The 26,296-nt window shown below is 46.4% G+C and overlaps 1 protein-coding gene across 3 annotated transcripts in view; it reads left to right on the top strand.

Moving 5' to 3' along the window:
* The window catches only part of LOC137410873 (G patch domain-containing protein 8), a 198,729-nt gene that overhangs the window by 117,160 nt on the left and 55,273 nt on the right, over nucleotides 1–26,296 (top strand). Inside the window, exon 1 of one of the 3 annotated variants that reach the window (XM_068096341.2) lies at nucleotides 19,853–20,251. The exons of the other annotated variants lie outside the window; for them this stretch is intronic. Within the exon in view, the coding sequence (XP_067952442.2) occupies nucleotides 20,138–20,251 (114 nt within the window). The 5' untranslated portion in view covers nucleotides 19,853–20,137. Of the gene's footprint in view, nucleotides 1–19,852; nucleotides 20,252–26,296 lie in introns of those variants that run through there. 3 annotated transcript variants of the gene reach the window in all.

Below are 26,296 nucleotides of genomic sequence, written 5' to 3'. Positions count from 1 at the left end.
ATATCAATAAGGCTTGTGTTAAAGAAATATGTAACTTTGGAAAATGGTATTGAGAAAATGAAGTGTGACTAATGTACCAAACAATTATTTTTGTTGAGATGCGAATAAAACCAGTTGGTTATCCCAAATTGCTTTAACGCTAATTCATTTGGAGATACTGGGTCAAAGTAGGTGTTTTTATTTTATTTTATTTTTACAATGTCAATGTGCGCGTGTGTGTGTGTGTGTGTGTGTGTGTGTGTGTGTGTGTGTGTGTGTGTGTGTGTGTGTGTGTGTGTGTGTGTGTGTGTGTGTGTGTGTGTTCCTAAGCTGAACTAATAGCAGCAGTAGATATAGGAAAGGAGACCAGGCCTGATGTATTTATAAAAAAAAAATTTTTTAATTATATATATTGTTACGGTTCTCCGCCGCCCTTCTTACCCTTACCAAGGGGGGATTAATCCCCTTGTTCTTTCTGAGCTTGATGGAACCGAGAGACTTGAAACGCCTCTTCCGGGCAAAACGCAAGGTAGGGTTTCGGGACCAAGTCTCGCTCGTACCTAAATCCCTGCGCCGCCACGGAAGCGAGGAAGCAAGCCTCGCACGAGCCACGTGTGATCTGGGTACACCGAGCGGATTGAGTACCACGTGGTCCGTGCAGTTTTAGGTAGTGGAACCCGATTCGAGCGGTTCTATTCATACCACGCTTAGCCAATGAGGAAATCACGAGAACGATCGAATGGAAAAGGAAGAACACGGGTTTAATTATTATTCCCACACGTATATACAAGGATCGGTGGAAGCAGAGACACAGAGCAGCACTTAGTCAGTCTGATCTTACCGCCCAGACTCGGGCCCGTCACACTCACACAGGGAATTGCAGGCAGGTTGATGTTCAGCCAAACACGCCGACGTGGTCGTCCAGGAATGACCCCGTCCGGCTCTCCACGGTCCCAGCACGTCCCGCGAAGATGGCAAGCAGGTGGTGTAAGGGTCTTCGTAGCGCGTCTTCCGAACAAAAGGCAGCCGATGAGGTAGGACGGAAAATGCGCGTCTCAGCGCGGCTGGCGGTTACACAGCCGTTATCACTTGCGTAACTTAATGCACTGTACGCAGCTCGGCCTTAAGCTCAACCGAGCGTCGCTTTATATATCAGCGCGTATCCTGGTTCAATGCGCGGCTTTCTGCCGATCGCGTATCACTCAAAGTCCTCTTCGGCTCACCGCGCTCCTTCAACTCTCGAGTCCTTTGACGCTCTCCACTCGCAAGTCCTTGACGCTCTTACTCAACTGCTCGGGAGTCCTCCTGGGGGCTTTGCGCGACGGGTTATATAAATACGCCCCGAACCTTCTCGAACCTCCCAACCACGCCCTGTGACGCAGTGCTGCCGCCACACCCTTTGAGCCCTGGTTGGCGGCTCGTGCTTACCGTCAGCTACTCTGCCGCCCCTCATTCGGCCCCGCCCGACCCTCCTAGGCCTGCCTCATGTTAATTCGCCCAAAATGAACCAAAGTCAGCGCAAAGAGGCATGAGGCTCGGGAGGTGGGATAGTCAGTAGAAGTAGGACCTATTCTCCTTACTCTACTCAATGCAGAACTAACATAGGAAAAGGACTAAGCTCACAAATACTAAGAGATAACTACACTATCGCGAGGCTACATGTTGCTTGTGTGACTAACTATGAAGGGGAAATTTCAACCTTTATTATACTGACTGTACAAAACTCAAAACCGCAACACTAGTGTGTGTGTTCCCAAGCTGAACTAATAGCAGCAGTAGATATAGGAAAGGAGACCAGTCCTGATGTATTAACAAAAAACAAAAAAATTTTTTTAAAATTATTTATATATATATATATATATATATATATATATATATATATATATATATATATATATATATATATAGATAGATAGATAGATAGATAGATAGATAGATAGATAGATAGATAGATAGATAGATAGATAGATAGATAGATAGATTGATTGATTTGATTCAGACGGAAGCCTCTCAGTGAAAGACACATGAAAGCCCGATTGGAGTTTGCAAAAAAGTACCTAAAGGACTCTCAGACTGTGAGAAACAAGATTATGTGGTCTGATGAAACCAAGATTGAACTGTTTGGCTTCCGTCTGGCCACTCTACCATAAAGCCCAGATCGGTGGAGTGTTGCAGTGATGGTTGTCCTTCTGGATGTTTCTCCCATCTCCAAACAGGATCTCTGGAGCTCAGCCAGAGTGACCATCGAGTTCTTGGTCACCTCTATTACCAAGGCCCTTCTCCCCCGATTGCTCAGTTTGGCCGGAGGCCAGCTCTAGGAAGAGTCCTGGTTGTTCCAAACTTCTTCCATTTAAGAATTATGGAGGCCACTGTGTTCTTGTTAACCTTCAATGCAGCAGAATTTTTTTTGTAGGCTTCCCCAGATCTGTTGCCCCGACACAATCCTGTCTCTGAGCTCTGCAGGCAGGTCCTTCGACCTCGTGGCTTGGTTTTTGCTCTGATATGCATTGTCAGCTGTGAGACCTTATATAGACAGGTGTGTGCCCTTCCAAATCATGTCCAATCAATTGAATTTATCACAGGTGGACTCCAATCAAGGCGTAGAAACATCGCAAAGATGATCAAGAGAAATGGGAGGCATCTGAGCTAAATTTCAAGTGTCATAGCAAAGGGTGTGAATACTTATGTCAATGTGCTATTTCAGTTTTATTTATTTATTAAACTTGCAAAACTTTCTAAAATCCCTTTTTTTCTCTTTGTCATTATGGGGTATTGAGTGCAGATTGATGAGGGAAGAAATGAATTTAAACGATTTCACCATAAGGCTGCAACATAACAAAATGTGAAAAAAGTGAAGGGTCTGAATACTTTCTGAATGCACTGCATATATATATATATATATATATATATATATATATATATATATATATATATATATATATATATATATATATATATATATATATATATATATATATTTATATATCTATTACATATACATATACGCATACGCATACACACACACACACACACACACACACACACACACACACACACACACACACACACACACACACACACACACACACACACACACACACACACACACACACACACTATCAGTTGTTCCTAAACTTAAATATAAATAATTTAAAGGATTGTTGTAAATGATGTTAATTTCACAACATCCCATATTCAACTTTATTTAAATTGCAAATCTCAAACATAGTTTCTCCACCTAAAGCAAGAACGTTAACCCGTAATAGTCTGGTCTGTTAGGGGAAAAATTGTGCAGATTTGTCTACAAGCATGACATTTGGCACACTTGTAGTTTTTGACATGCTGAATTCAAATCTGCCGGGAGCCAAAGCCAATTCTCAATGGGAGCGCCATATTTGACACTTCAAAATGGCCGCCACTCAAAAACTGACTTTTCCGTTACTAGCCAACCAAAAGTCACATAATTACAATTAAAAGCACTTTTCTAGGGTTTTGGACCTCACTGATTCTAAATCTGATGTCTGTTTGACAGTAGCCTTGACAGGAAATTTTTACATATTTTTTTTTTAAATGTTTGACAATTCTTTTAAATTTTAATTTTTTTATTTAAATTTTAATTTTTTTATTTTATTTCAGGTGCCTGTCGTTCTGCTGTGGGAATAGAAGAATAGAATAGAAGAATAGAGAATAGAAGTCCTAGCTGTACTGGTGGTGGATGGCAAGGATGGATGCCATCAACTGGGAGCTTTGCTGTGTCTGCCAAGAAGAAAAGGATGAACGGTTGCAGATGCCAACAGAAGAGGGCCTTGCTTCAATTGAGAAAGATCTGAATGGTTTTAAAGCCATTGGTGTCATGCCTTCTTGTTTGAAAGTGTCATGGGCTCAGCTTGATGAGGGCCAGGGCATTGCTAAGACGCTTCAGACACACAATGCCAAATATCACAAAGTTTGCAGAACCTACTGCAGTAACTCTCGCCTGAGAAGGTTCACTGAAAAAGAGGATTCTAGTGACCAAAACTCACCTAAGAAACTACGGTCCAGTTTTGCAGTGTCTTCTGCTCCTCAGAAGTCTCCTTGTTGCATAATATGTGAGGGACAGGACCAAAAGAATCTACGTAAAGTTGAAACATTTAATGTAGACACAAACTTAAAGACCTGGGCTCAGAGCACCAACAATTTCAATCTTCTGGGCAAACTGATTGCCCACGCAGCTGATGCCCACGCTGGTGACACTTACTATCATGTACAGTGTTACTTGCACCTGAGAGACTCAGCTCGTGCTGAGGATCGCAGATCATCTGCAGGTCCTCCTGCCCCTCACTTCAATTCAGTTGCCATTGCGCAAATTGTTGCTTTAGTCGAGGACTCTGACTCAGTCTTCAAACTGTCTGCTTTGCGACAGTTATATAGAACACTTGTGGAGCAACAGGGAATTCCCTGTTCTGATACCAGGGAACCACATGCCACACGGTTCAAGGAGTATCTTCTGAAGCTGCTTCCTGAGTCGACAGAGTTCTCCCAGGGCAAGGAAGTCTATATCTCTAGCAACCAGAACGTTGGAGATCTAATAGCTGAAGCCCATAAGTCTCAGATAGGTCAGGATGATGCTTTGTTGTTGATGCGAGCAGCAGTAATACTTAGGAAATGCTGTCTCCAGAGGCAAGAACCATTTACTGGTTCTTTTGCCTCTGATTCCCTGACATCTCCCATCCCTGGACAGCTGAGAAGCTTCCTCAACATCCTGCTCCAGGGCCCCTCAATCTTGCGTGAACAGAGCAATGAGGAGTTGCAGGCGCAGGTACAAGGCAGGGCAAGAGTTGCAAGCGCCATTGCCCAGCAGATTATTTATAATACCTGCAGTGGTTCACATCATGCCACAAAGTCCAGCAACATCCGTCACAACAAAGAACATGAGACCCCTTTCCCTTTGTACCAGGGCCTCAAGCTGCATGGTGAGGGTAGGCGGAAGAAAGAGATCAATAATGCCAATGCCTTTGGGGTTTCTGTGTCTTACAGTCGTGTCTTGGAGATCAGGCGATCCATGGCACGAGCACACGTCAAACAGTTTGTCCAGGATGGAGTTGTGCTGCCCACAAACATCCGTAGTGGGGGTCTTCGTGACCTTTGATGTAGACAACTTAGATAGCAGCAACCAAGGTAACTTCTCCCATGATGAGTTCCATGGGACAGCAATCAGCGTGACAAACCACCTGTCTTGGGACAACCAAGGAGTACAGCGACCCTCTATCGAGCTGGATCCTACAGACACTACTGTACCACAACTTCCTGAATCCTACACAGTGGTTCAGCCAGCTGAATTCTCAAGCAATGATTTGCATGTACCATGTACTCCAGATCTCAATTCTCGGCCATCTTATAATCTGCTACATGGAGCCAAATTCAAGGATGAGTCCTGGATGGCACATGTGTCCACAGTGCGGAAACAAGACACATTGCCAGAAGGTGAAGTCATCACCTGGTCAGGCTACAACTCCCGACTCATGAGTGATGACTCTGTGAAGCCTAAGGCATTGATAGGGGTTCTACCTCTGTTCTCTGACAAAGCAGCCACACCTTCTATGATGAAACATGCAATGCATCTCACAATGCAAGGCACAGAGGCCCTCAACCCTGGTCAAACTCCTGTGCTTGGTGGTGACCAGCCTCTGTATGCCATCGCTAAGCAGCTGCAGTGGTCATTCCCTGACACAATGGGGGAAGATAAGCTCGTCCTGATGATGGGCGCTCTACACATAGAGGACAAAATGCACCAGATGATTGGTAAGTTGCTGCGGGACTCTGGGTGGAGCAGCATTATTACTCAGGCCCAGGTCCTCACATCTGGCCGTGCCCAGTCTGTGCTTCATGAGCATCATATAAAGCGCACTCGCTATGCTCACCAGGTCTCTGTCATGGGTCTGTATCTCCTCAGACAGAAGTCATGCTCCAATTACTGCTCTGGTGTTGAGGGACCACCTGAGTCTCTAGAGATCTGGGCTCAAAGGTCCAGAACTCACAATCCCATGTTCATGTTCTGGTCTACCATCGTGGACCTGGAGCTCCTAATGTGCCGCTTCATCCTTTCTCTCCGTGAGGGAGACTTCCTGCTGTATGTGCAGGTCTGTGATGAGCTGTGCTCCTGGTTCCATGTGATGGACCACACAAACTATGCTCGTTGGCTGCCAGTGCATGTGCGGGATATGGTCCAGTTGCCTGAGAAGCACCCACAGTTGTATGCTGAGTTTCTCAAGGGGAACTTTGTTGTCCAGAGGTCACCTCACAAGTTCAGCCTCATTGGCAAGGACCAATCTCATGAGCAGTCAAACAAGAACCTTCAGGCCCATGGTGGTGCAGTTGGTCTGTATGAAAACCCTGAGGCCCTCACTCTTTTCATGCTAGCAGGTCCCGACTGCTCTCGATGTATCGAGGAGTTTGAGGCTGTGTTGGACACTGCAAGCTCACGCACTACCCATCACGAAGAAGCAAGTGCTTTGCAGACTAAGTACAAGAAAGATGTTCTGTCATTTGTGTAGATAGCTGAACAGCTAGGTAATCCCTTTGCCAATGGCCATGAGCTTGTGGCTCTACACACACAGGAGGTCATGAAAGATGAAGTTGTTGCATCGCTTGCCCAGCTTCATAACCTTGGAAAAGATCTGCATGCCAAGTTTGTAACACAGACTCTAGACCAGAACACTTTGCCAATAACAAACACTCTCAAACGCCAAAATGTCCTCACATTTGCCAATCGCCCTGTTACCACCAAAAAGGGAGGCACATCAGGCAGTGCTCAGAGAAACTCTTCCCTCATAACCAAGCTTTTCCTGTCCTTGCAGTCTCGACCTGATGCAGACATGGAAGAGTTCTTCCGGTATGAGAATCAGAGAGAACCACCTAGTCTCTCAAACCAAGGATCACTCAGGTCTGGCAAAAAGTCGGACATTCTAGAGCACCTAAAGGCACCCACTGGTCGCTCAGCTGCAGCCAAAGCAGCCACAGTTGTGGTACTTGACATGGCAGCTGTTGTTCACATGGTGCGGCCGACCTCAGCACACACATTCACTGATTATGTGTCACAGCATTTGGTGCCATTTGTGGAGTCACAGGTAACTCAAACTGTCACACGGGTAGATGCTGTCTGGGACACCTACCCAGAGGACAACCTCAAAACCCTGACACACCATCGTCGTGGCTTAGGCCCATGTACCAGGATTGGGGATGGCCAGACCCGTATTCCAAAGAAGGACTGGAACACTGGGTTCCTCAAGAATACTGACAACAAGAGGGAACTGTTCCCCTTCCTGAGTGCACAGCTTGTAAAGCAGGATCTGGGTGGGAGACTTCTCCTCAGCACCAACAAGGAGAGTGTTCTCTCCAACAAACAACATGACGTGTCTGGTCTTCAGCCATGTAACCACACTGAGGCTGATACCAGGATACTGCTCCATCTTGCCCATGCAGCACAGCAGCGCCACCAGGTTGCCTTGATGCGCACAGTCGACAGTGATGTGGTCATCCTGGCCATTCACTTCTTTTCATCACTTGGGCTGTCCCAGTTGTGGGTCTGTCTCGGCAGTGGGAAGAAGATGCGTGACATTCCTATCCACACTCTCTCTGCCCAGCTGGGACCATCAACGTGCCTGGCACTGCCACTATTTATTCCACGCGGTCACAGGCTGTGACACTGTGTCACACTTCCTGGGATGTGGTAAGAAGTCAGCCTGGTCAGCCTGGCAGAGCACACCAGGACTGACGGACACCCTTGTTGCCCTCACTCACCAGTGAACCCCAAGAGCTCAGCCCACAGTCCCAGCACATGCGCACTCGAGAGCGCTTTGTTGTAGTCATGTACAGCAAGGGCTGTGGTCTGGAAAGAGTCAATGAGGCTAGGCTTCGACTCTTCACAAGTGGGAAGAAGACACTAGAGGCCTTACCACCAACACAAGCTGCTCTATATCAACACATCCGCAGAGCAATGCTGCAGGCCAGCTTCTTCTGGAGTCAGGCAACGTCTGTTTACCAGGACATCCCTGACTTCCATGACTGGGGGTGGCACAAGGACAGCAGTGGTGGGTGGTTGCCCTTCTGGACAACCCTTGAGGACAGCAGCAAGGCCTGTTCCATCCTTTTGCAGTGTGGCTGTGCGAAGTCATGCACAGGGAACTGCAAGTGCTGCAGAGCTGGCGTTCGTTGCACAATTTTGTGCAAATGCGAAGGTGGATGTGTGAACAATGAGAATTCATGAATCATTGTGACACCAGTCACAGCACGTGATATGATTGATACATTTATTGATTGATTGATTTACTATTAATATATGTAAATTAATTAATTAATATTAACATAGTGCTTAATGGTTATTAGCCTGATTTTGTTGATCAATAAAGGATACCTTGATCTCTTGGTTTTACTTGTTTTACTTCCTGATTTATGGCTTTGTGTCAAAGTTATGCAAAATTTATTATAATATTCACCGGCGGCCATATTGGATTTTCCAATTTGGCGATCCCTGTCAAGGCTACTGTCAAACAGACATCAGATTTAGAATCAGTGAGGTCCAAAACCCTAGAAAAGTGCTTTTAATTGTAATTATGTGACTTTTGGTTGGCTAGTAACGGAAAAGTCAGTTTTTGAGTGGCGGCCATTTTGAAGTGTCAAATATGGCGCTCCCATTGAGAATTGGCTTTGGCTCCCGGCAGATTTGAATTCAGCAGGTCACAAACTACAAGTGTGCCAAGTTTCATGCTTGTAGACAAATTTGCGCAATCCCCCCTTAAAATCCCCCTAACAGACCAGACTATAAGCAATTGACTAGTTTCCCGACTGCATGGATCATCAGCTGGGCACCGTTCTTCCTCGAGGTTTCGATCCTTTCAGCCCAGTCAGCCCTTCAGCCCTTTCAGTTTCCTTTACACACACACACACGAGGGCCAGTCAGAATTTTAAAATTTAAAACTATTAATGTAATTTTTTTTTTTCTGGAGGAATCCAAGCCTTAGTAAAGCGCTGGAAAAAATGCATTATATGCAATGGAGATTATGTTGAAAAATAACAGTTGTTACACATGTACATGCAATAAACAAGTTGTGAAAAATATTTTAAGGTTACTTATTGATTGCCCCTCGTGTGTCTATCTTTCTACATATCTATATACATATTGTTACAGACACGACTTTGATGTTAAGGTGGGCCGAGCGGAATGGCCGTCGTGTCCGCACAAATTACCCAATTGTACTCGAACGTCGACGAAGCCGCGCTACGCTGGCTCAATAGGAAAGAGAAGACACCCGGCTGGGTTATAATGACACAATACGACACCAGGGGTTCAGTTCTCAAGACCTCCGGAGGAGGTTATATTAAGGCGGAAGGTTAGATTACAACTACAAGAGGTACATCATAGGAAGACAGGCACTTAGACACAACCTTATATTATTCCCGACAGACCACAGAGAAACAGGACAAAAACTGACTCACACGGGGATTGATGGCAAGGAAAGCGGGTATTCGATGGCCAGCACAAGGTGCACCTTGTGCTCAGGGACAGGATGGCGCGGCCCAAAAGATGCAGGAGGTCTCTCAGCGCTCGAGGTGGCGTCTTGTCGTCTCAAGCTGGGGGCGCATCTGACGTCACGTCCGGCAAGCGGCTGCGTATATCCGGCGGGGAGTGACACGCCCTCGGCTCGTTAGCTCCGCCCAGATGGAATCGGTCCGCCCTTCTTATTGGGTGCGGGGGGGGGTTTACCAGGCTCCGCCCTTGACGAGGAGCTGACAGCCAGCCCCTTCGTGGTAACCCCGTGGGGCGCATGGATAATGGCGGCTAACCGAGCCGGAGGGAGGACGCACACTCCCCGCGCGCGCCGTTGTTGTAGTTGTTGTTGTAGCTGTAGTTGTTGTTGTTGTTGTAGCTGTAGTTGTTGTTGTTGTTGCTGTAGTTGTTGTTGTTGTTGTTGTAGCTGTAGTTGTTGTTGTTGTTGTTGTAGCTGTAGTTGTTGTTGTTGTTGTTGTTTGGGGAAGAAGATGGGAGGAGGTATGGGAAGGTCCTAAACTCACTACTGGTGCCATATAATCACATTCTGGTGCAACGAAGAGTCATAATTAATGGAAACGAGGCCTTAACTGACATAGATTAAGAATAACTAGGAAGATGTCCGAAAGTTGTCTACGTGTGGTGCGGTGGACCTGGGCACGACATTTAATGGGGGAATAAGGGGAAGGTCGGCTCTACTGATTGTTATTTACATGCAATGGGACTAGGGAATGGGGGACTGGGGAAAGTTGGGGAGTATTGGAGAAAATAGGGGAATATTTACAAGCGGATATGGAGGCCAAATTCCATATTCGCAACATTGCACCCTTCTCTACCCTCGGGGCGTCCCGACCCGATAAATTTTTACCTACTTTAGTGTGGCACGCAATGTAGTTCCCTCTACTATTAACTCTACCCTGAGTGCGACAGTTTTACAGATATTCACAAATGAGTAAATATGTCCCCCTGCGACGTTGCACCCTTCTCCTCACAGAAACACACCCACAGGATAACCGAATCCGGAAAGAATTCTCAAACTAAACATACAGCCGGTAGGGAGCATTATTTACAAGACTATGCTGCTATTTACACTACGATCCAGGACCTGTTTTTGGAGGAACACATGCAGATGTTATGCATAGAGAGAGCGCGCTTGCCAGCATCGATACACCAACCCACGAGTGCTCTGTGGCCGACGGCCTTTAATAACGTGCAGAGCACCCTTCCCGAGCATCAAAAGCACCACCCCACCACCAATCGGTGCAGTCACCATTGTTCATTGGAATAAAAATAAATTCGACAACCCCTAACCCTGCAGGTGTCTCTTGCTCTTCTTGTGGTGCACTTGGTGTTAATTAACAGTGGTTCACCTTTATGGCATAGGTGCCACGTTGACCCATAGGTCCTTCCACGGGTGGTGCTTGGCCGCAAAAGAGCTGCGGTCCATTGTGGGTGGCCACAAACATTGCGGTCCATATGGTGTATCGATCCAGGCAGCCAACAGCGAAAGTGCAGGCCCACAACTGCGTAGCCAGCACCTCTCTCTCCTCTCTCTCTACCCCAAAGCCAGATCCTCGGAGGTGGGAGACAAAAGAAGCAGACAAGTGAGTAAGGTGGTAAGGGCGCAAAAGTGCACGCAATATAAGGTAATGCACACTGGGGGCACATGGGAACCAGGTGAGACAGGTACGTTCCTATCGTACGCCCCCCCCCCACCAGGTAACCTACATGGCCCCTCCCTTACCCCTTACTGTATCCACAAAACACAACACTACCCATAAACATCTACTTTACAAATCAACAAACATCCCTACTGTCTTCCCCGTTCCTCCCATAAACCAAATTCGTCTTCTCTCCCTCCTAACCAATCAAATTTGCCATTTTCAACTCTCATCAAAATTTGCCATCTCCAACTCAACATCATAATTTGCCATTACCAATTCATCATCAGTCCCTCCTAGGGAGGGAGAGATGGAATCACCCCAATGTCTCATCCACGTCGTGATGCGTCTCACAAATCCACACAGCGATTCATCTCCTGCAACAAAACAAAGAAAACGCAGGTGTGGAGTCATCATCATCACCACAGGTAAGTGGCTGCGTATGGTGCGACAGGTTCATCAATCCTAACTATCTCCTAAATGACTTTAACAACTTTACACTACCCGGGGTCTCTCTCCGGCCAAACCATTGGCCCTCTTACACTATGGGTTCTAAAAACCAATTCCCATTGGCCAAACTGTGGTGCTCTTCAATTTGGGGTCTCACTCCCCCGATTCATCTCCCGGTGCCCTCGTACAATTTCTGGGCTGCGACGTGTACCTCTCCCAGTGGGTCTACCCACCTGCACACCTCCACCACTGCAGTTGCCTCCGAGCTTACCTGCTCCTTACCCTAACCTAACTACCAGGGGAAGGCCCTCTGGCTCTCTCCCCACTCCGTGCCCTCTCTGGCACTGGGCTGCCCGATCCACACCCGGGATCCTCAGGCACCCACTCACAACTACCGGCTCCCAGAGCCCACCTGCGGCCTCACCTGGCCGACATCCTCACAGTGGTGGAGTGCCCAACCAACTACACACACTAACAGGCTACACGCCCAGCCATTTCCACAACACTAATGCACCCATCCACAACACCATTCTGCAACCGCACCACAAATGCCAATATCCAACCACAATTTACCTGTACCCTCTACCTAACACTTACACTACCCGCCCCGGGTACTCGTGAAAGGGGTCCACTCTTCCCCCATCCACACCTTCGCACCATGCACACCACTCCGTACCACTCACTCCAACTCTCTCCACACACCTGTACCTGCACACCTGTGCTCTCACACCTGGTGCCACCTGCACCCTTCTCTCCCCAAGCGCATTCGCGCTGATCCACACACTCACTACTCATACACTGCTCCACACACCTGTCCAATTGCACACCTGTGCAATCACACCTGTTCAATTCTCACAAACACGGCATCATCTCAGCTAACTACTCCCTTCTGAAACTTGCGCTTCCCAGTCGTCCCTTTAAACTATTACGCTCCCTCGTCATTATCATCCACACTAATCTACCTGCGTCCCCACTACAGGTATCAGTCACTACCTAACCTTATCGTCACCTAATGTCAATCCTCGCTAGATCCCTACACACCATATCCTAACCCACCCGGGCTAGTTTTCACTGCCATACACCCCCATAAGCTATAGCGCATTTGCCCCACCTGTGAGGGATGGTGGATTTGCCATCCCACCACATCGGGGGTCTCTCACTACCAATTTTGCACATCAAATTTCAACAAATTAAAAATTTGCCAATCACTGCCCATCATCTGCCAATCACTACTGCCAATCCCTTGCCAATCATCAAATTTTGTTTTTCTCTAATTTTGGGTCCAAAACACTAACCTCATCACCCAGTCGACTCACTAATACCTCTCGGTGCGCCACTCCCTGTCCAAAGCCCGGCTTCGTGAAGCCAAGCAATGGATGCTGGTTGTTTTGTGCCAGCGGCTGGATGCGTCCAGCACTCGGTGCAGGGAAGGAGGTTTACCCGGGCCGAGATCCCACGCACCATCTCGGCACGGAACCATCCAATGTCCCGATCTCGACCTGCCGGCACGTCTCAACAAAACGTGGTCGCCATAACGACCCTTCCTATCGGGCTGCCAGCTCCGCCTAGTGGAGCCTGGACGCGGCCGTTCAAAGCGAGGCCCGGCACGCACCGAGGGCCTGCTTCGGCTAAAAGTCGCTCTAACCTCTAACCCGTGTAACGTCGATGCTTCACCTGGACGCTTACACCCCGCAGCCCGTTCCTTGCTCACACATCCAGCGGTGCCCATGCTCCTCGTACCCTTCCTTACACACCCAGGTACACCCATTCCACTCACAGCCTTGGTCACACACCTGACCACCGAACACTTTGGCACACATTCGTTGGTCGCACACCTCACCAATACACCTCTTCGCGCCCCCTCCTCTGTCACCTCCTCTGTGACAATCACAGGTGTGCCCTCATTCGCACACCCATCCACGTGCCTCACCACCAACTCCAGCGTGCATTCCCACTCACGCTCTACCATTCCAGGTGTGCATCCTTCCATCCCAGGTGTACATCCTCGCTCACCTGTCACAACCAACTCACGCTCCTTGTCACTCTCACTACTCTCACTACTCTCACTACTCTCACCTCCACTCGTGACAACGCACTCACCCTTACTCTTGACAGCACACTCTTTCTCCATGCACCTGTCCGTCACACACCTTTCTCGCGCACACTCTCCCGTTACACCCTCTGTAACACTCACCACAGGTGGACACTCTTCCTTACTTCTGACAGCGCACTCTTTCCTCATGCACCTGTCGGTCACACACCTTTCTCGCGCACACTCTCCCGTTACACCCTCTGTAACACTCACCACAGGTGGACACTCTTCCTTACTTCTGACAGCGCACTCTTTCCTCATGCACCTGTCCGTCACACACCTTTCTCGCGCACACTCTCCCGTTACACCCTCTGTAACACTCACCACAGGTGGACACTCTTCCTTACTTCTGACAGCGCACTCTTTCCTCATGCACCTGGCCGTCACACACCTTTCTCGCGCACACTCTTGCGCACACTCTCCGGTCACACCCTCTGTAACACTCACCACACCACGCTTCCATGTGCTCCCTCGCACACGCGCTACGACCGACTCACTCTCGCCTGCACACTCACTCCTTGGTACACACTTTTTCCTCACACACCCCAGAGTCGGACTTTCTTGCACACCTCCTCTTTCGCACACCAGACCTGTCGCACACTTCACCCACGGCCTCTCACGAACACCCGGGTCCATCTCGACCCCCAAGCTTCTTAAATCCCCTGGCGCATCATACGCACGACCATATTGGTCACCACTTACACCGGGTCCTCTTCCTCTTCGCTTCTCCTCCATCACCTGCGAATCCCTCATCCGGTTAATGAGCACATCATCACGATCCGAACACAGACTTTGGACCAATTCTTTTATCTCCTCTTTTATCTCTTTCTTATCCCCCCTCCGTCGCTTCTTAATTTCGCTCATCCCTTCTTCCACTTCTTCTAATTTGTGCTTCACCTCTTTTATTCCCCGGTACGTCTCCTCAAGCTCATCCTCTAAGGCTACCTTGACCGTTTCCAGGTGCGTCCTCACCTGCCGGTCCTTCGTCTCCATTACCTCTATCACCTCGTCCAACCTCGTTGTCAGTCCCTCACGTACCATCTGACATTCCCTCTTTGTCGCTATCAAGTCGTTTTTAATTTCTTTTTGTGTCGCCTTTAAACCTCCTAATACCGCAGTGTTCCTTTGAACCTGCTCCACTAACTCCGTTTGTCCCACCGTCAGCTGCTCCACCTCCTGCGTCAGGTCCTCTATGCCCCCTTGTAACTTTACAGTCCCCTTTCTCACCTCCTTCTCCATGTGCTCCTTACAGTGCCTCACCTCCTCGCGCACTCCTCCGACCTCCTCACTCACTCCTCTTCTGATCTCCTCTCCCATCACTTGCATCTCCTGCCCAGATGCCACCCTCATCTGCTCCATTTCCTCCCTGTGAGCATCCAGTTTGGTTTCTACCCCCATTCTGACCCCCTCTATCTGCTGCTCCATTTGTTTAACTTCCCTTTCCGCTTGGTCCCTCATGTCCCTCAATTTGCCTTCCATACTGTTTTCTAACCCCTCTAACCCATTTTTCACTCCCTCTATCTGATTCTCCTGGGCAGCCATTCTATTTTCTACCCCCTCTAACCCCTTTTGCATCCCTTCCATTTGATTCTCTTGAGCGGCCATTCTGTTTTCTACCCCCATTAACCCATTTCTCACCTCTTTTATCCCATTGTCTAACCCCTCAAAATTTTTGTCTACCTTCTCACCAGTACCCCTCGCTTCGTCCCTCATTACCCCCATTTGGTTTCCCAACCGCTCACTATCAGCCCTCATTCCCACCATTTGTTCCATAAGGGCCCTCATTTGCAGGAGGAAAAGGTTCGAATCCACCAGGGGCGCTGCCGCGGGCGTGGACGCCGTGGCCACCTCGTGCGTGACAACGCTATTTTGCGACCCTGCCGCCCTCACTGCTTCGCTCTCCTCCTGTCCCTCATGTCCCTCAATTTGGTCCTGGACCGACCCTGCTTCACTCTCCCCTACCGGACCCCAGCCGTCTTGATCCGCCATAGCGCGACTTGCAAAATTCGAGTTTCGTAAAACAAATCCAATTTTTTTTTTTTCGTTATAATTTCGTCGAGCGCAGTACGCGCTCCGAATCGATTTTCCCTCCCAAAATTTGGGCCTAACTAATTTAGTCCCGGGTCCGAATCCAACTCCTCGACACCAATTGTTACAGACACGACTTTGATGTTAAGGTGGGCCGAGCGGAATGGCCGTCGTGTCCGCACAAATTACCCGATTGTACTCGAACGTCGACGAAGCCGCGCTACGCTGGCTCAATAGGAAAGAGAAGACACCCGGCTGGGTTATAATGACACAATACGACACCAGGGGTTCAGTTCTCAAGACCTCCGGAGGAGGTTATATTAAGGCGGAAGGTTAGATTACAACTACAAGAGGTACATCATAGGAAGACAGGCACTTAGACACAACCTTATATTATTCCCGACAGACCACAGAGAAACAGGACAAAAACTGACTCACACGGGGATTGATGGCAAGGAAAGCGGGTATTCGATGGCCAGCACAAGGTGCACCTTGTGCTCAGGGACAGGATGGCGCGGCCCAAAAGATGCAGGAGGTCTCTCAGCGCTCGAGGTGGCGTCTTGTCGTCTCAAGCTGGGGGCGCATCTGACGTCACGTCCGGCAAGCGGCTGCGTATATCCGGCGGGGAGTGACACGCCCTCGGCTCGTTAGCTCCGCCCAGATGGAATCGGGCCGCCCTTCTTATTGGGTGCGGGGGGGGTTTACCAGGCTCCGCCCTTGACGAGGAGCTGACAGCCAGCCCCTTCGTGGTAACCCCGTGGGGCGCATGGATAATGGCGGCTAACCGAGCCGGAGGGAGGACGCACACTCCCCGCGCGCGCCGTTGTTGTAGTTGTTGTTGTAGCTGTAGTTGTTGTTGTTGTTGTTGTAGCTGTAGTTGTTGTTGTTGTTGCTGTAGTTGTTGTTGTTGTTGTTGTAGCTGTAGTTGTTGTTGTTGTTGTTGTAGCTGTAGTTGTTGTTGTTGTTGTTGTTTGGGGAAGAAGATGGGAGGAGGTATGGGAAGGTCCTAAACTCACTACTGGTGCCATATAATCACATTCTGGTGCAACGAAGAGTCATAATTAATGGAAACGAGGCCTTAACTGACATAGATTAAGAATAACTAGGAAGATGTCCGAAAGTTGTCTACGTGTGGTGCGGTGGACCTGGGCACGACATTTAATGGGGGAATAAGGGGAAGGTCGGCTCTACTGATTGTTATTTACATGCAATGGGACTAGGGAATGGGGGACTGGGGAAAGTTGGGGAGTATTGGAGAAAATAGGGGAATATTTACAAGCGGATATGGAGGCCAAATTCCATATTCGCAACAATATCTATCTACATATCTATCTGCATACCCATATATATATCTAATATATATAATATATATATATATATATATATATATATAATATATATAATATATATATATATATATATATATATATATATATATATATATATATATATATATATATATATATATGTATATATATGTATATATATATATATATGTATATATATATATATATGTATATATATATATATATGTATATGTCTAACCTCGACTCTGATTCTGCAACTGGACCAGACGGCATCAGCCCACGGGTCCTAAAATCCTGCTCTGCCGCTCTATCTCACACTCACACTCTCTCTGTTCTTTTCACCCTATCTTTTGCTCAAGGTCATCTGCCAGCATCCTGGAAATCAGCAAACATTACCGCTTTACACAAAAAAGGTGCAAAAACAGATCCTTGCAACTACAGACCAATCAGCCTGCTCCCAATTATCAGCAAAGTCATGGAATCCATCATTGCTTCGGATATGAAATCTTTCCTCTTCTCCATTGGCTTGATCTCTGATCATCAATTTGGTTTCAGACCAGGTCACTCTACTCTGGACATGCTGCTTCTGCTGTCTCAACAATGGATGGAGGTCCTCAATGCCAAACAGGAAATCAGAGCTGTCTCCCTTGACATATCACGTGCCTTTGATACGGTCTGGCACCCAGCTCAGCTCACCAAACTCTCCTCCTATGGTATCCATGGAAATCTCCATGCATGGCTTGCGGACTTCCTCTCTGGTCGAAGTCAACGTGTGGCCCTGAATGGATTTCTCTCATCTCCGCTTCCTGTTCAGGCTGGAGTTCCCCAAGGCAGTGTGCTGGGCCCTGTGCTTTTTCTGGTCTTTATCAATGATCTCTCCGACTCTCTGGAATATCCTGTCTATCTCTTTGCTGATGACTCCACTCTCTGCCGCTCCATTCCTCTTCCCTCAGATCGGCAGTCTGCAGCCTCCTCACTCTCTGAAGACCTGGACAAAATCACAGACTGGTCAAACAAGTGGAACATGTCTTTCAATCCTGACAAATCTCACACTCTTACTATGTCTCTCCGAAAAGATCGCCTGGACAACCCTCCCAACTACTTTCTCAACAATCCTCTCCAGGAAGTTCTGTTGCTCAAGCTTTTGGGTCTCACTATCTGCCATGATCTTTCTTGGGAAAACCACATTTCCAAGCTGGCCTCCAAAGCCAGTCGCCGACTGGGCATCCTCCGTCGTGCGAAGTCCTTCCTAGGCACACCTGAGCTCCTCACCACATACAAGGCTTTCATCCGCAGCTCAATGGAAGCAGCAGTTCTCCCCATGGGCTGGTGCTCCTGCCTCACACCTAGCTCGGCTTCACGCTGTTGAAACCAAAGCTTTCAGAATCATTGGAATCTCCCGCGATTAAGCTATCTCTGAGGGCCTTTCACTCACTCACCGCAGGCAGGTAGGTGGTCTTTCTGTCTTCTACCGACTCCTCTCCGGCCTTGCTCCCCCAGCTCTCTCTGTGCTCTGTCCCCCAAATATTCCTACAGGTCGCACAAGATCTGCCAGCAACCCTCTGATGGTTAAACTGCCGAAATCTCGGCTCTCTGCTCACCTTCACTCTTTCATTCCTCTTTTCTCCCGCCTCTGGAACAAACTCCCTCACTCCCTTCAATCCCACTCCCCCCTCCAGGTCTTTAAAACAGCTGTTCACCACCATCTCTTATCTTCCCCCATCCAAAACCTTGATCTTTTCTACCCCCACTAATTCACCCCAGATCCACCTTGTTTGAAATTCCAACTTCTTTCCTGGAAGTCCTGGCAGTGTCCATATGTTTTATACCTCTCCCACCCCCCCCTTCCCATGCCTCCCCCCCTAAAGCCCTCTCCCTCCCACAGATCTCTCGATGTCTCCATGTCTCTCGGTCCCTGCTCTCAAATGTTGTGTTTGTGTCCTTCCCTCTCTCCCCATCTTGTCTACCGCTCCCGATGTTATTTGTTTTATGTGTCGGTTTGTCTTTCTGTGTGATTAATGTTCGCTCTTTCACGAGCCTCGATCTTGTATACAAAAAAAAAAGAAAAAAGGGTGAACTTGATTTTTCCACATGCGAAATTTGCATTTATGTTTATTTAAATTATACAATGGACTACAAAATGTAAATGTTGCATGATATTTGTTATATTATATCACCTTTATCTATCAATATTGTTGAAATGAGGATCAAATAGCTGTATGTTGAAAAAGTCAAAATTTTACATGGGGTGTACTTACTTTTTCACGTGACTATGTAATATATGTTTGTTCTGTCATGGTTCCTCTTTGGTCTGTGTTGTTTCAATTGGTTGAACCTCAGTCCCCCTTGCTGTCCGTGTCATGGATCATACGTTCTCTCTGCTACTCATTTTATTACCACGATAAGCAGTCTTGAGACTGTGACGAGCTGTTACTTTTGCCCTCGTCTCCGTCGGCTTTAACCACTGGCAAAAGGCAGTCCTACTTTGTCAGTCGCACCAGCGAATCGGCCTCCTTCATACGCAGCACTCGAGGGCAAACACTAATCTTATGAATTACTGATGATGTCCTTGCTCTGTGCACGTCTTGCACACTGTCGGAGCAATTGGTTGGATCTTTTTTGTGTTAACCTCTCTGTGTGCCTTCTTTAATGAATAAACTATTTATTTATTTTTTAATTTGCTGTTGCTGCCTTTGCTGATTTATCTGCAATTTATTTGTCTGCCTTGGTTTGCATGGATATGCGCTTGATTGGTGAATATTGTTCGTCGATTTATTGACTCGTGCTCCATGAGACCCGAGAGGGAGCTGCTGAGCTTGAGAGTCAGAGCGATGCGCGAACTATATTTTCTTGCGTCTGTGCGGCGGGCTGATGGGAAGCGGGGATGGCGGGAGGTGTGGTGTGGTGGGTTTAAGGTGCTATAAGGGAGGGAGAAAGAGAGAATGCTTGGCTTTGCTGTGCCTCCTAATAACCTTCCGCTAGGTGATGAGTATCAAATTGATCCCGTCGGCGCACGCAAGCACACATTGTGAGCTTGTTCTTACAGCTTCGTCCTGTTCGTCTCTTGCATGAGCCCGTGTTTTTTCACTATCCGATGGCTTGTTACTGCTTGGTTATTACTTCGGCCCATCTCAACAATGGCTACTTTAGGAACGTGAAAGGAGTTTTTCGAGGTCCGCTTTGCAAGAATGAAGGAAGCAAGTTGCCGGTAACGTTTTCCTCTTTTTTTGTTTTTTTTTTCTGTCCGTGCTTTGCTCGAAATTTTAATGTTTTTTTTATTTCGTTCGATTTTTCTCCCACTTTGTGCTTTTTTTACGTAATCATTTGCTTGAGTAAAGTAAATTGCTCATTGGTCAATTAGCCTCGTCTCGTGTTTTATTCGATGTTGCTCATCATTCGATACGTTCAAGTAAGTAAATGTTGCCGGTGTAATGGGGAAATTTTGAATCGTTGATTTAAGAATTGTTTTGTATACTTGTTGAAATGAAATGTTGATTTCGAATTTCGATAAAACATTTGTCAAAAAAAAAGATCAATTTTATTACCTATTTTTTGTGCTTTTTGTCAAAATGTATCTTTGATGCTGTTCCTGTTCACGAGTCTGTCGTCTCTTGCTTGGAGTGTAGCACTCGGTGTAGCACGATTATGGACATTGCCTATGGGTCTGGGGATTGTAGGAATGGTGAAGCAATTTGCATTTGTCAATGCGGTACATCAAGTACAGGAGCACTGCCCAGCAAACAATAGGGACAGCGGAGATGGGCACAGACAGGGACAGAATTCGATGGACAAGTCAAAATTGGATTCGGGTTTAAATGCTGATGAGGCTCCGTTGCGCGAGCTGGTGCAAGTGTTAACTGGGAATTGGAACGATTATTTGATGCACTTTTAATCCGTCCAGCAGGAAGCTTTTCTCTTGGCATTGGATCACTCACCGACTCATTAATTTTCATCAATTTGTTTGCGATTTACCCGTTTTGATTTGAATCTCTTGTTTTCGGCTTTTTGCATTCCTTCGAGGTTGTGGTTACGGACTTGACTGCCTTGCAACACACCCCACCACTTTTGTGAACGCTCGCAATTGTTTTTTTGTGTACGAGTCGAAGCAGCGAGTTTGTTTCACCTTTCTGTTCTCGTGTACTTTTCGTTCAAGTATTTGGCAGCAATTAATTGCATGTGTTTTACCTCCATACTGAGCTGCGGCGTGTGTGTGTGCGTGTGTGTGCGTACGTGTACGTGCGGTTGTCGGTGAGTCCGCGTTATTTGCAAGTCGGTGAGCACCACGGTCAACATGAGCTTCCCGCGGAGAGCTCGTTTTCTTATGATTGGATGAGTTACATACATACTCACATCTGGCATATTTCGAGTGCAAGCAGATTTGATTTTGGAAATTTAATGCATTATCATATAATTCCAGATGTGATTACGAGCCAGTCTCCTCAATTTGTTTTGCTTTTTCATTCCCGAGGGCGCACGATTCAGACTTGTTGATGGATTGCCTTGTTTTGTTTAGGCTTTTCATCGGCTGCTGTCATTTGATGCTGTCTTGGGTATATTCTGTGCATTAGGATTTTTGATGCAGCAATTTTCGGTGTATTTGTTTGTGCAGCGATTCCACTTTCAAAAGCAAAGTCCAAGTGCCTTGAAAGCGATTTTTTTTTTTAAATAAATAAAGTACGAAATAATTTATTGTGATGCTGATTTTATGCGATTTAATACTAAAATGTAGTTTCTCGTAAATTCGGTTGTCGTTCTCAAGTTGATTAAAAACACAAACCTTGAACAATACCTTCAAAGATCTTGTTTGCCTTAAAGTAAGTCAAAATGTACCACCTGGCCATTTTTTTTTTTTCAGCAACAACATGTGAATGACCTTTCTTGTCATGTTCACCCGTTCAGCTAGGGAGGGAATTAATTACACGTGGAATGAGTTGATGTAAGAACCTGAGGCATTGTGTTTCAGACCGTTTGTCCATGCCATCCTTCCATCCGTCATCAGTTTTTCTTTGTTGCCACGATAACTTGTGAACAACGAAGGGATTTCAACCAAACATGGTACAAGGACTGTAATGCAAAGATGAGGTGATTTGGTGTTGGGTTTAACAGTCGATGGTCGTGTGACCATCCATCGAGCATCTTTTTGCAGACCAGAACTCAAGTTAGGTGTGTGTGTATCAATGTATGTCCGTGTGTGTCCCCTCTCTCTTGACCTTAATTTTCTAGTTTTATAAATAAACCTCGAACTGTGGTCGGTAAATGTTTCAAATTGACAGCAATAGATAGACACCTTGCTGTGACGATATCGTTTTTAATCCTTGATATTCATTTCCATTGAGTCAATTCAGTCATCCAGTTTCCTCTCCTCTTGCTTCCCCTTGGCCTTTAAAATTTGCTTTTGTGGGGTGGTGGTGTCATAGAGTTGTTGTCAGTGGCTGCTTGTTCTATGGCAGATATGAGTAGGATTTTGATGCATTGTTCTGTAACAATGTGATACTGTTGTGGCAGGAAGAAGAATTGAGCGCTGTTCCTGCTAAGTCTTGCCCTCACGTTGTCTGGTTGTGTGGCATTTCACCGACTAAACTGTCACTAAATCTCACTAAATGCTGAACCTTCTGTCATTTGTTTTATTGGAAGCTTGTGAGCACCCAGCACTTTGTTGACAGCCTTGATTTATCAGCCACTGTAAATGCTTTCGGCTTCCTTACTTTTAATGAATGCATTGCTCTTTGCAAGATCACATTCGAGGAGCCGATTGTGAGTATATTCACTGCTACCTTTGAGGATAATTTATTTGATAAACTCCCTCATTAAGGCTTCCTCGTTCATCTTTGTCATGTAATCTTTTTTTTTTCTGGCAAAGATGCATTGCATACTCTCATCGCAGGAAATACGTAGCCAAACTCCAGCTGCATCACCTTTGTTGTTCAAGTAACCTCGTTCACAACATGCTCGGGCTGAATGCTTGATTGTTCGAGAGAATGGAGAGAACATGGTATTTATTAATTGATCAAAGTAATACAAACTAAGTTAATAAATAAATAGATAACTGCCAAAATCATACATGGTTCGAAAATTAAAAAATAATTTGCAAACTCTATTTGCATTGAAGGATGATACACAATAAGTATTTTAATGGAGGAAATAACAAAATAATCACGGCGAATGTTATCAATCATGAACAAAAAGAAAAAATTTCACATTATAAAATTTCTCTGCCGTTGCTCTATATTTGCCATGGTTAGTAGATTTTATTGCTGGTGTATTTCATTAAGAAGTTTAACCAAACATAGAATCTCAGCTGTCCGCAACCAACTCGGGTCATCTCTCATCCAAAATCGTGATCTTATCTACTCCTAATTTTTCTGTAAAAGAAAGTGGGCAGAGAGACAAATCATAGGAAGAGCAGATGGTGCAAGACCAGAATGGAGGCAGTAAAAGACAGAGAGGTTCATAGACTTGGATTCATTGTGGGAGATTCTAATAATCTTTAAAGCCTTGGTTTCCATGGCATCAAGCTGAGCAAATTGTAAGGCAGAGGGCCAGCCCAGAAAGGAGAGTTGTACTCCATTAAGCTGTGGACGATGCCTTGTATGTGGATAGTTCAGTGTGCCAAGGAAGGACTTTGTACGACAGTGGATGCCCAGTCGGCAGCTGGCTTTGGAGGACAATATTTTGAAATGTGGTTTGCCCAAGAAAGATCATGGCTGATAATGAGACCCAGGAGTTTGTGCAACTGAACTTATGCAAGAGGATTGTTAAGAAAGTATATTGGAGGGTTTGCCAGGCATTCCTTTTGGAAAGAATGAAAGTGTGGAATTTGTCAGGGTTGTAGAACATTCCAAGTGTTTGACCAGCTCTAAAGAGAGGGAAGAGGCTGCTACCTGCCTCTCTGAAGGATGATGCAGAGGGTGTTGTCGGCAAATAAATAAAGATGATTTTCCAGAGGGTCAGAGAAATCGTTGTTGAAGATTTGGAATAGGACTGGGCCCAGAACACTGCCTTGCGGCACACAGTCCTTGTCAGAGAGAGGAGATGAAAGGATTCCTTTGAGAGCCACACATTGGCTACGACAGTAGAGAAAGTCAGTAAGTCATTTGTGGAGTTGGCCTTGGATGCCAGACAGAGAGATTTGAGAGTAAGGCAGAATGCCAGACTGTATCAAAAGCACGAGATATGTCCAGAGAGACTGCCCTGATCTCATCTCTGACATTGAGATGCAAGATGACCTAGCACAATTGATAGGGTGAACAGGGCAGAGAGAGGATGTGCAAGAGAAGCAGAGCAGGTTATTTAGGACACTTGACCTTTTTTCATATTTGTAACTTTTACCAATTAGGACAGAAATATTTACTTTACCAGAGGAGAGGGTATTGCATTTGGGTCCGTTTGTTTGTCTGTCTGTCTGCACGAAATTTGTTAACGAAGGCTACAAACACCACCTGGTGGTAGTCAGTATTACACGCTATCTTTTTCAACTGAATGCTCCATAAAGTATAACACGCTATCTCTGCCGCTCCATTCCTCTTCCCTCAGATCGGCAGTCTGCAGCCTCCTCACTCTCTGAAGACTTGGACAAAATCACAGACTGGTCAAACAAGTGGAACATGTCTTTCAATCCTGACAAATCTCACACTCTTACTATGTCTCTCCGAAAAGATCGACTGGACAACCCTCCCATCTACTTTCTCAACAATCCTCTCCAAGAAGTTCTGTCGCTCAAGCTTTTGGGTCTCACTATCTGCCATGATCTTTCTTGGGAAAACCACATTTCCAAGCTGGCCTCCAAAGCCAGTCGCCGACTGGGCATCCTCCGTCGTGCGAAGTCCTTCCTCGGCACACCTGAGCTTCTCACCACATACAAGGCTTTCATCCGCAGCTCAATGGAATACTGTTCTCCCCTATGGGCCGGTGCTCCTGCCTCACACCCAGCTCGGCTTCACGCTGTTGAAACCAAAGCTTTCAGAATTATTGGAATCTCCCGCGATGAAGCTATCTCTGAGGGCCTTTCACTCACTCACCGCAGGCAGGTAGGTGGTCTTTCTGTCTTCTACCGACTCCTCTCCGGCCTTGCACCCCCAGCTCTCTCTGTGCTCTGTCCCCCAAATATTCCTACAGGTCGCACAAGATCTGCCAGCAACCCTCTGATGGTTAAACTGCCGAAATCTCGGCTCTCTGCTCACCTTCACTCTTTCATTCCTCTTTTCTCCCGCCTCTGGAACAAACTCCCTCACTCCCTTCAATCCCACTCCTCCCTCCAGGTCTTTAAAACAGCTGTTCACCACCATCTCTTATCTTCCCCCATCCAAAACCTTGATCTTTTCTACCCCCGCTAATTCACCCCAGATCCACCTTGTTTGAAATTCCAACTTCTTTCCTGGAAGTCCTGGCAGTGTCCATATGTTTTATACCTCTCCCACCGCCCCCTTCCCATGCCCCCCCCCCAAAGCCCTCGCCCTCTCTCAGATCTCTCGATGTCTCCATGTCTCTCGGTCCCTGCTCTCAAATGTTGCGTTTGTGTCCTTCCCCCTCTCTCCCCATCTTGTCTACCGCTCCCGATGTTATATGTTTTATGTGTCGGTTTGTCTTTCTGTGTGATTAATGTTCGCTCTTTCACGAGCCTCGATCTTGTATACAAAAAAAAAAAAAAAAAAAAAAAAAAAAAAAAAAATATGTACAATACAATTAGAAAGTGAGTATATCGATAAAGTACATACTCTTGGAATGTGAGTTTGTCTTTGAAGGGTGTACTATTTTAATGTGTTTGTCTGTAAATTATATGTATTAAGAACACGAGTGCATCTTTAAAGTACGTACTTACTATAAAATATGTCTACGTCAGGAAAATATGTAATCTATAAAATACGTGATTGGAACGTGAATCTTACATAATAAAACCGAAAAGTTCAATCTATCTGTTGTATGGACATAAACTGATATCATTAATGCATAATCTTCACACCACACAATACAAGTCTTGGCAAGGTTTTGCAATCTGATTGCTCTTCCTGGTTTTATTAGCCCCTTTTGGACTTGGTTGGCTTCTGGATTTGATCCTGATGTTGGCTTCTGGATTTGGTCTCATCCGTGCATCCACAACCATATCTTGGATAGATATGGACCAATTTTGTTCCTTACTTGGCACAAAGACTACATGACGGTGTACATATGCACATCACTTTGTTTCGAGATGCGATCAAAGATGGCCGACTGGCGGCCATTTTAGTTATAAAAAACCCGATGTTGAATGTGTCCT

Source organism: Myxine glutinosa, chromosome 1 (genome assembly GCF_964187855.1).
Source record: "Myxine glutinosa chromosome 1, kmMyxGlut1.1, whole genome shotgun sequence".
Lineage (NCBI taxonomy): Eukaryota > Metazoa > Chordata > Myxini > Myxiniformes > Myxinidae > Myxine > Myxine glutinosa.
This window is presented reverse-complemented; position numbering and strand designations above follow the sequence as displayed.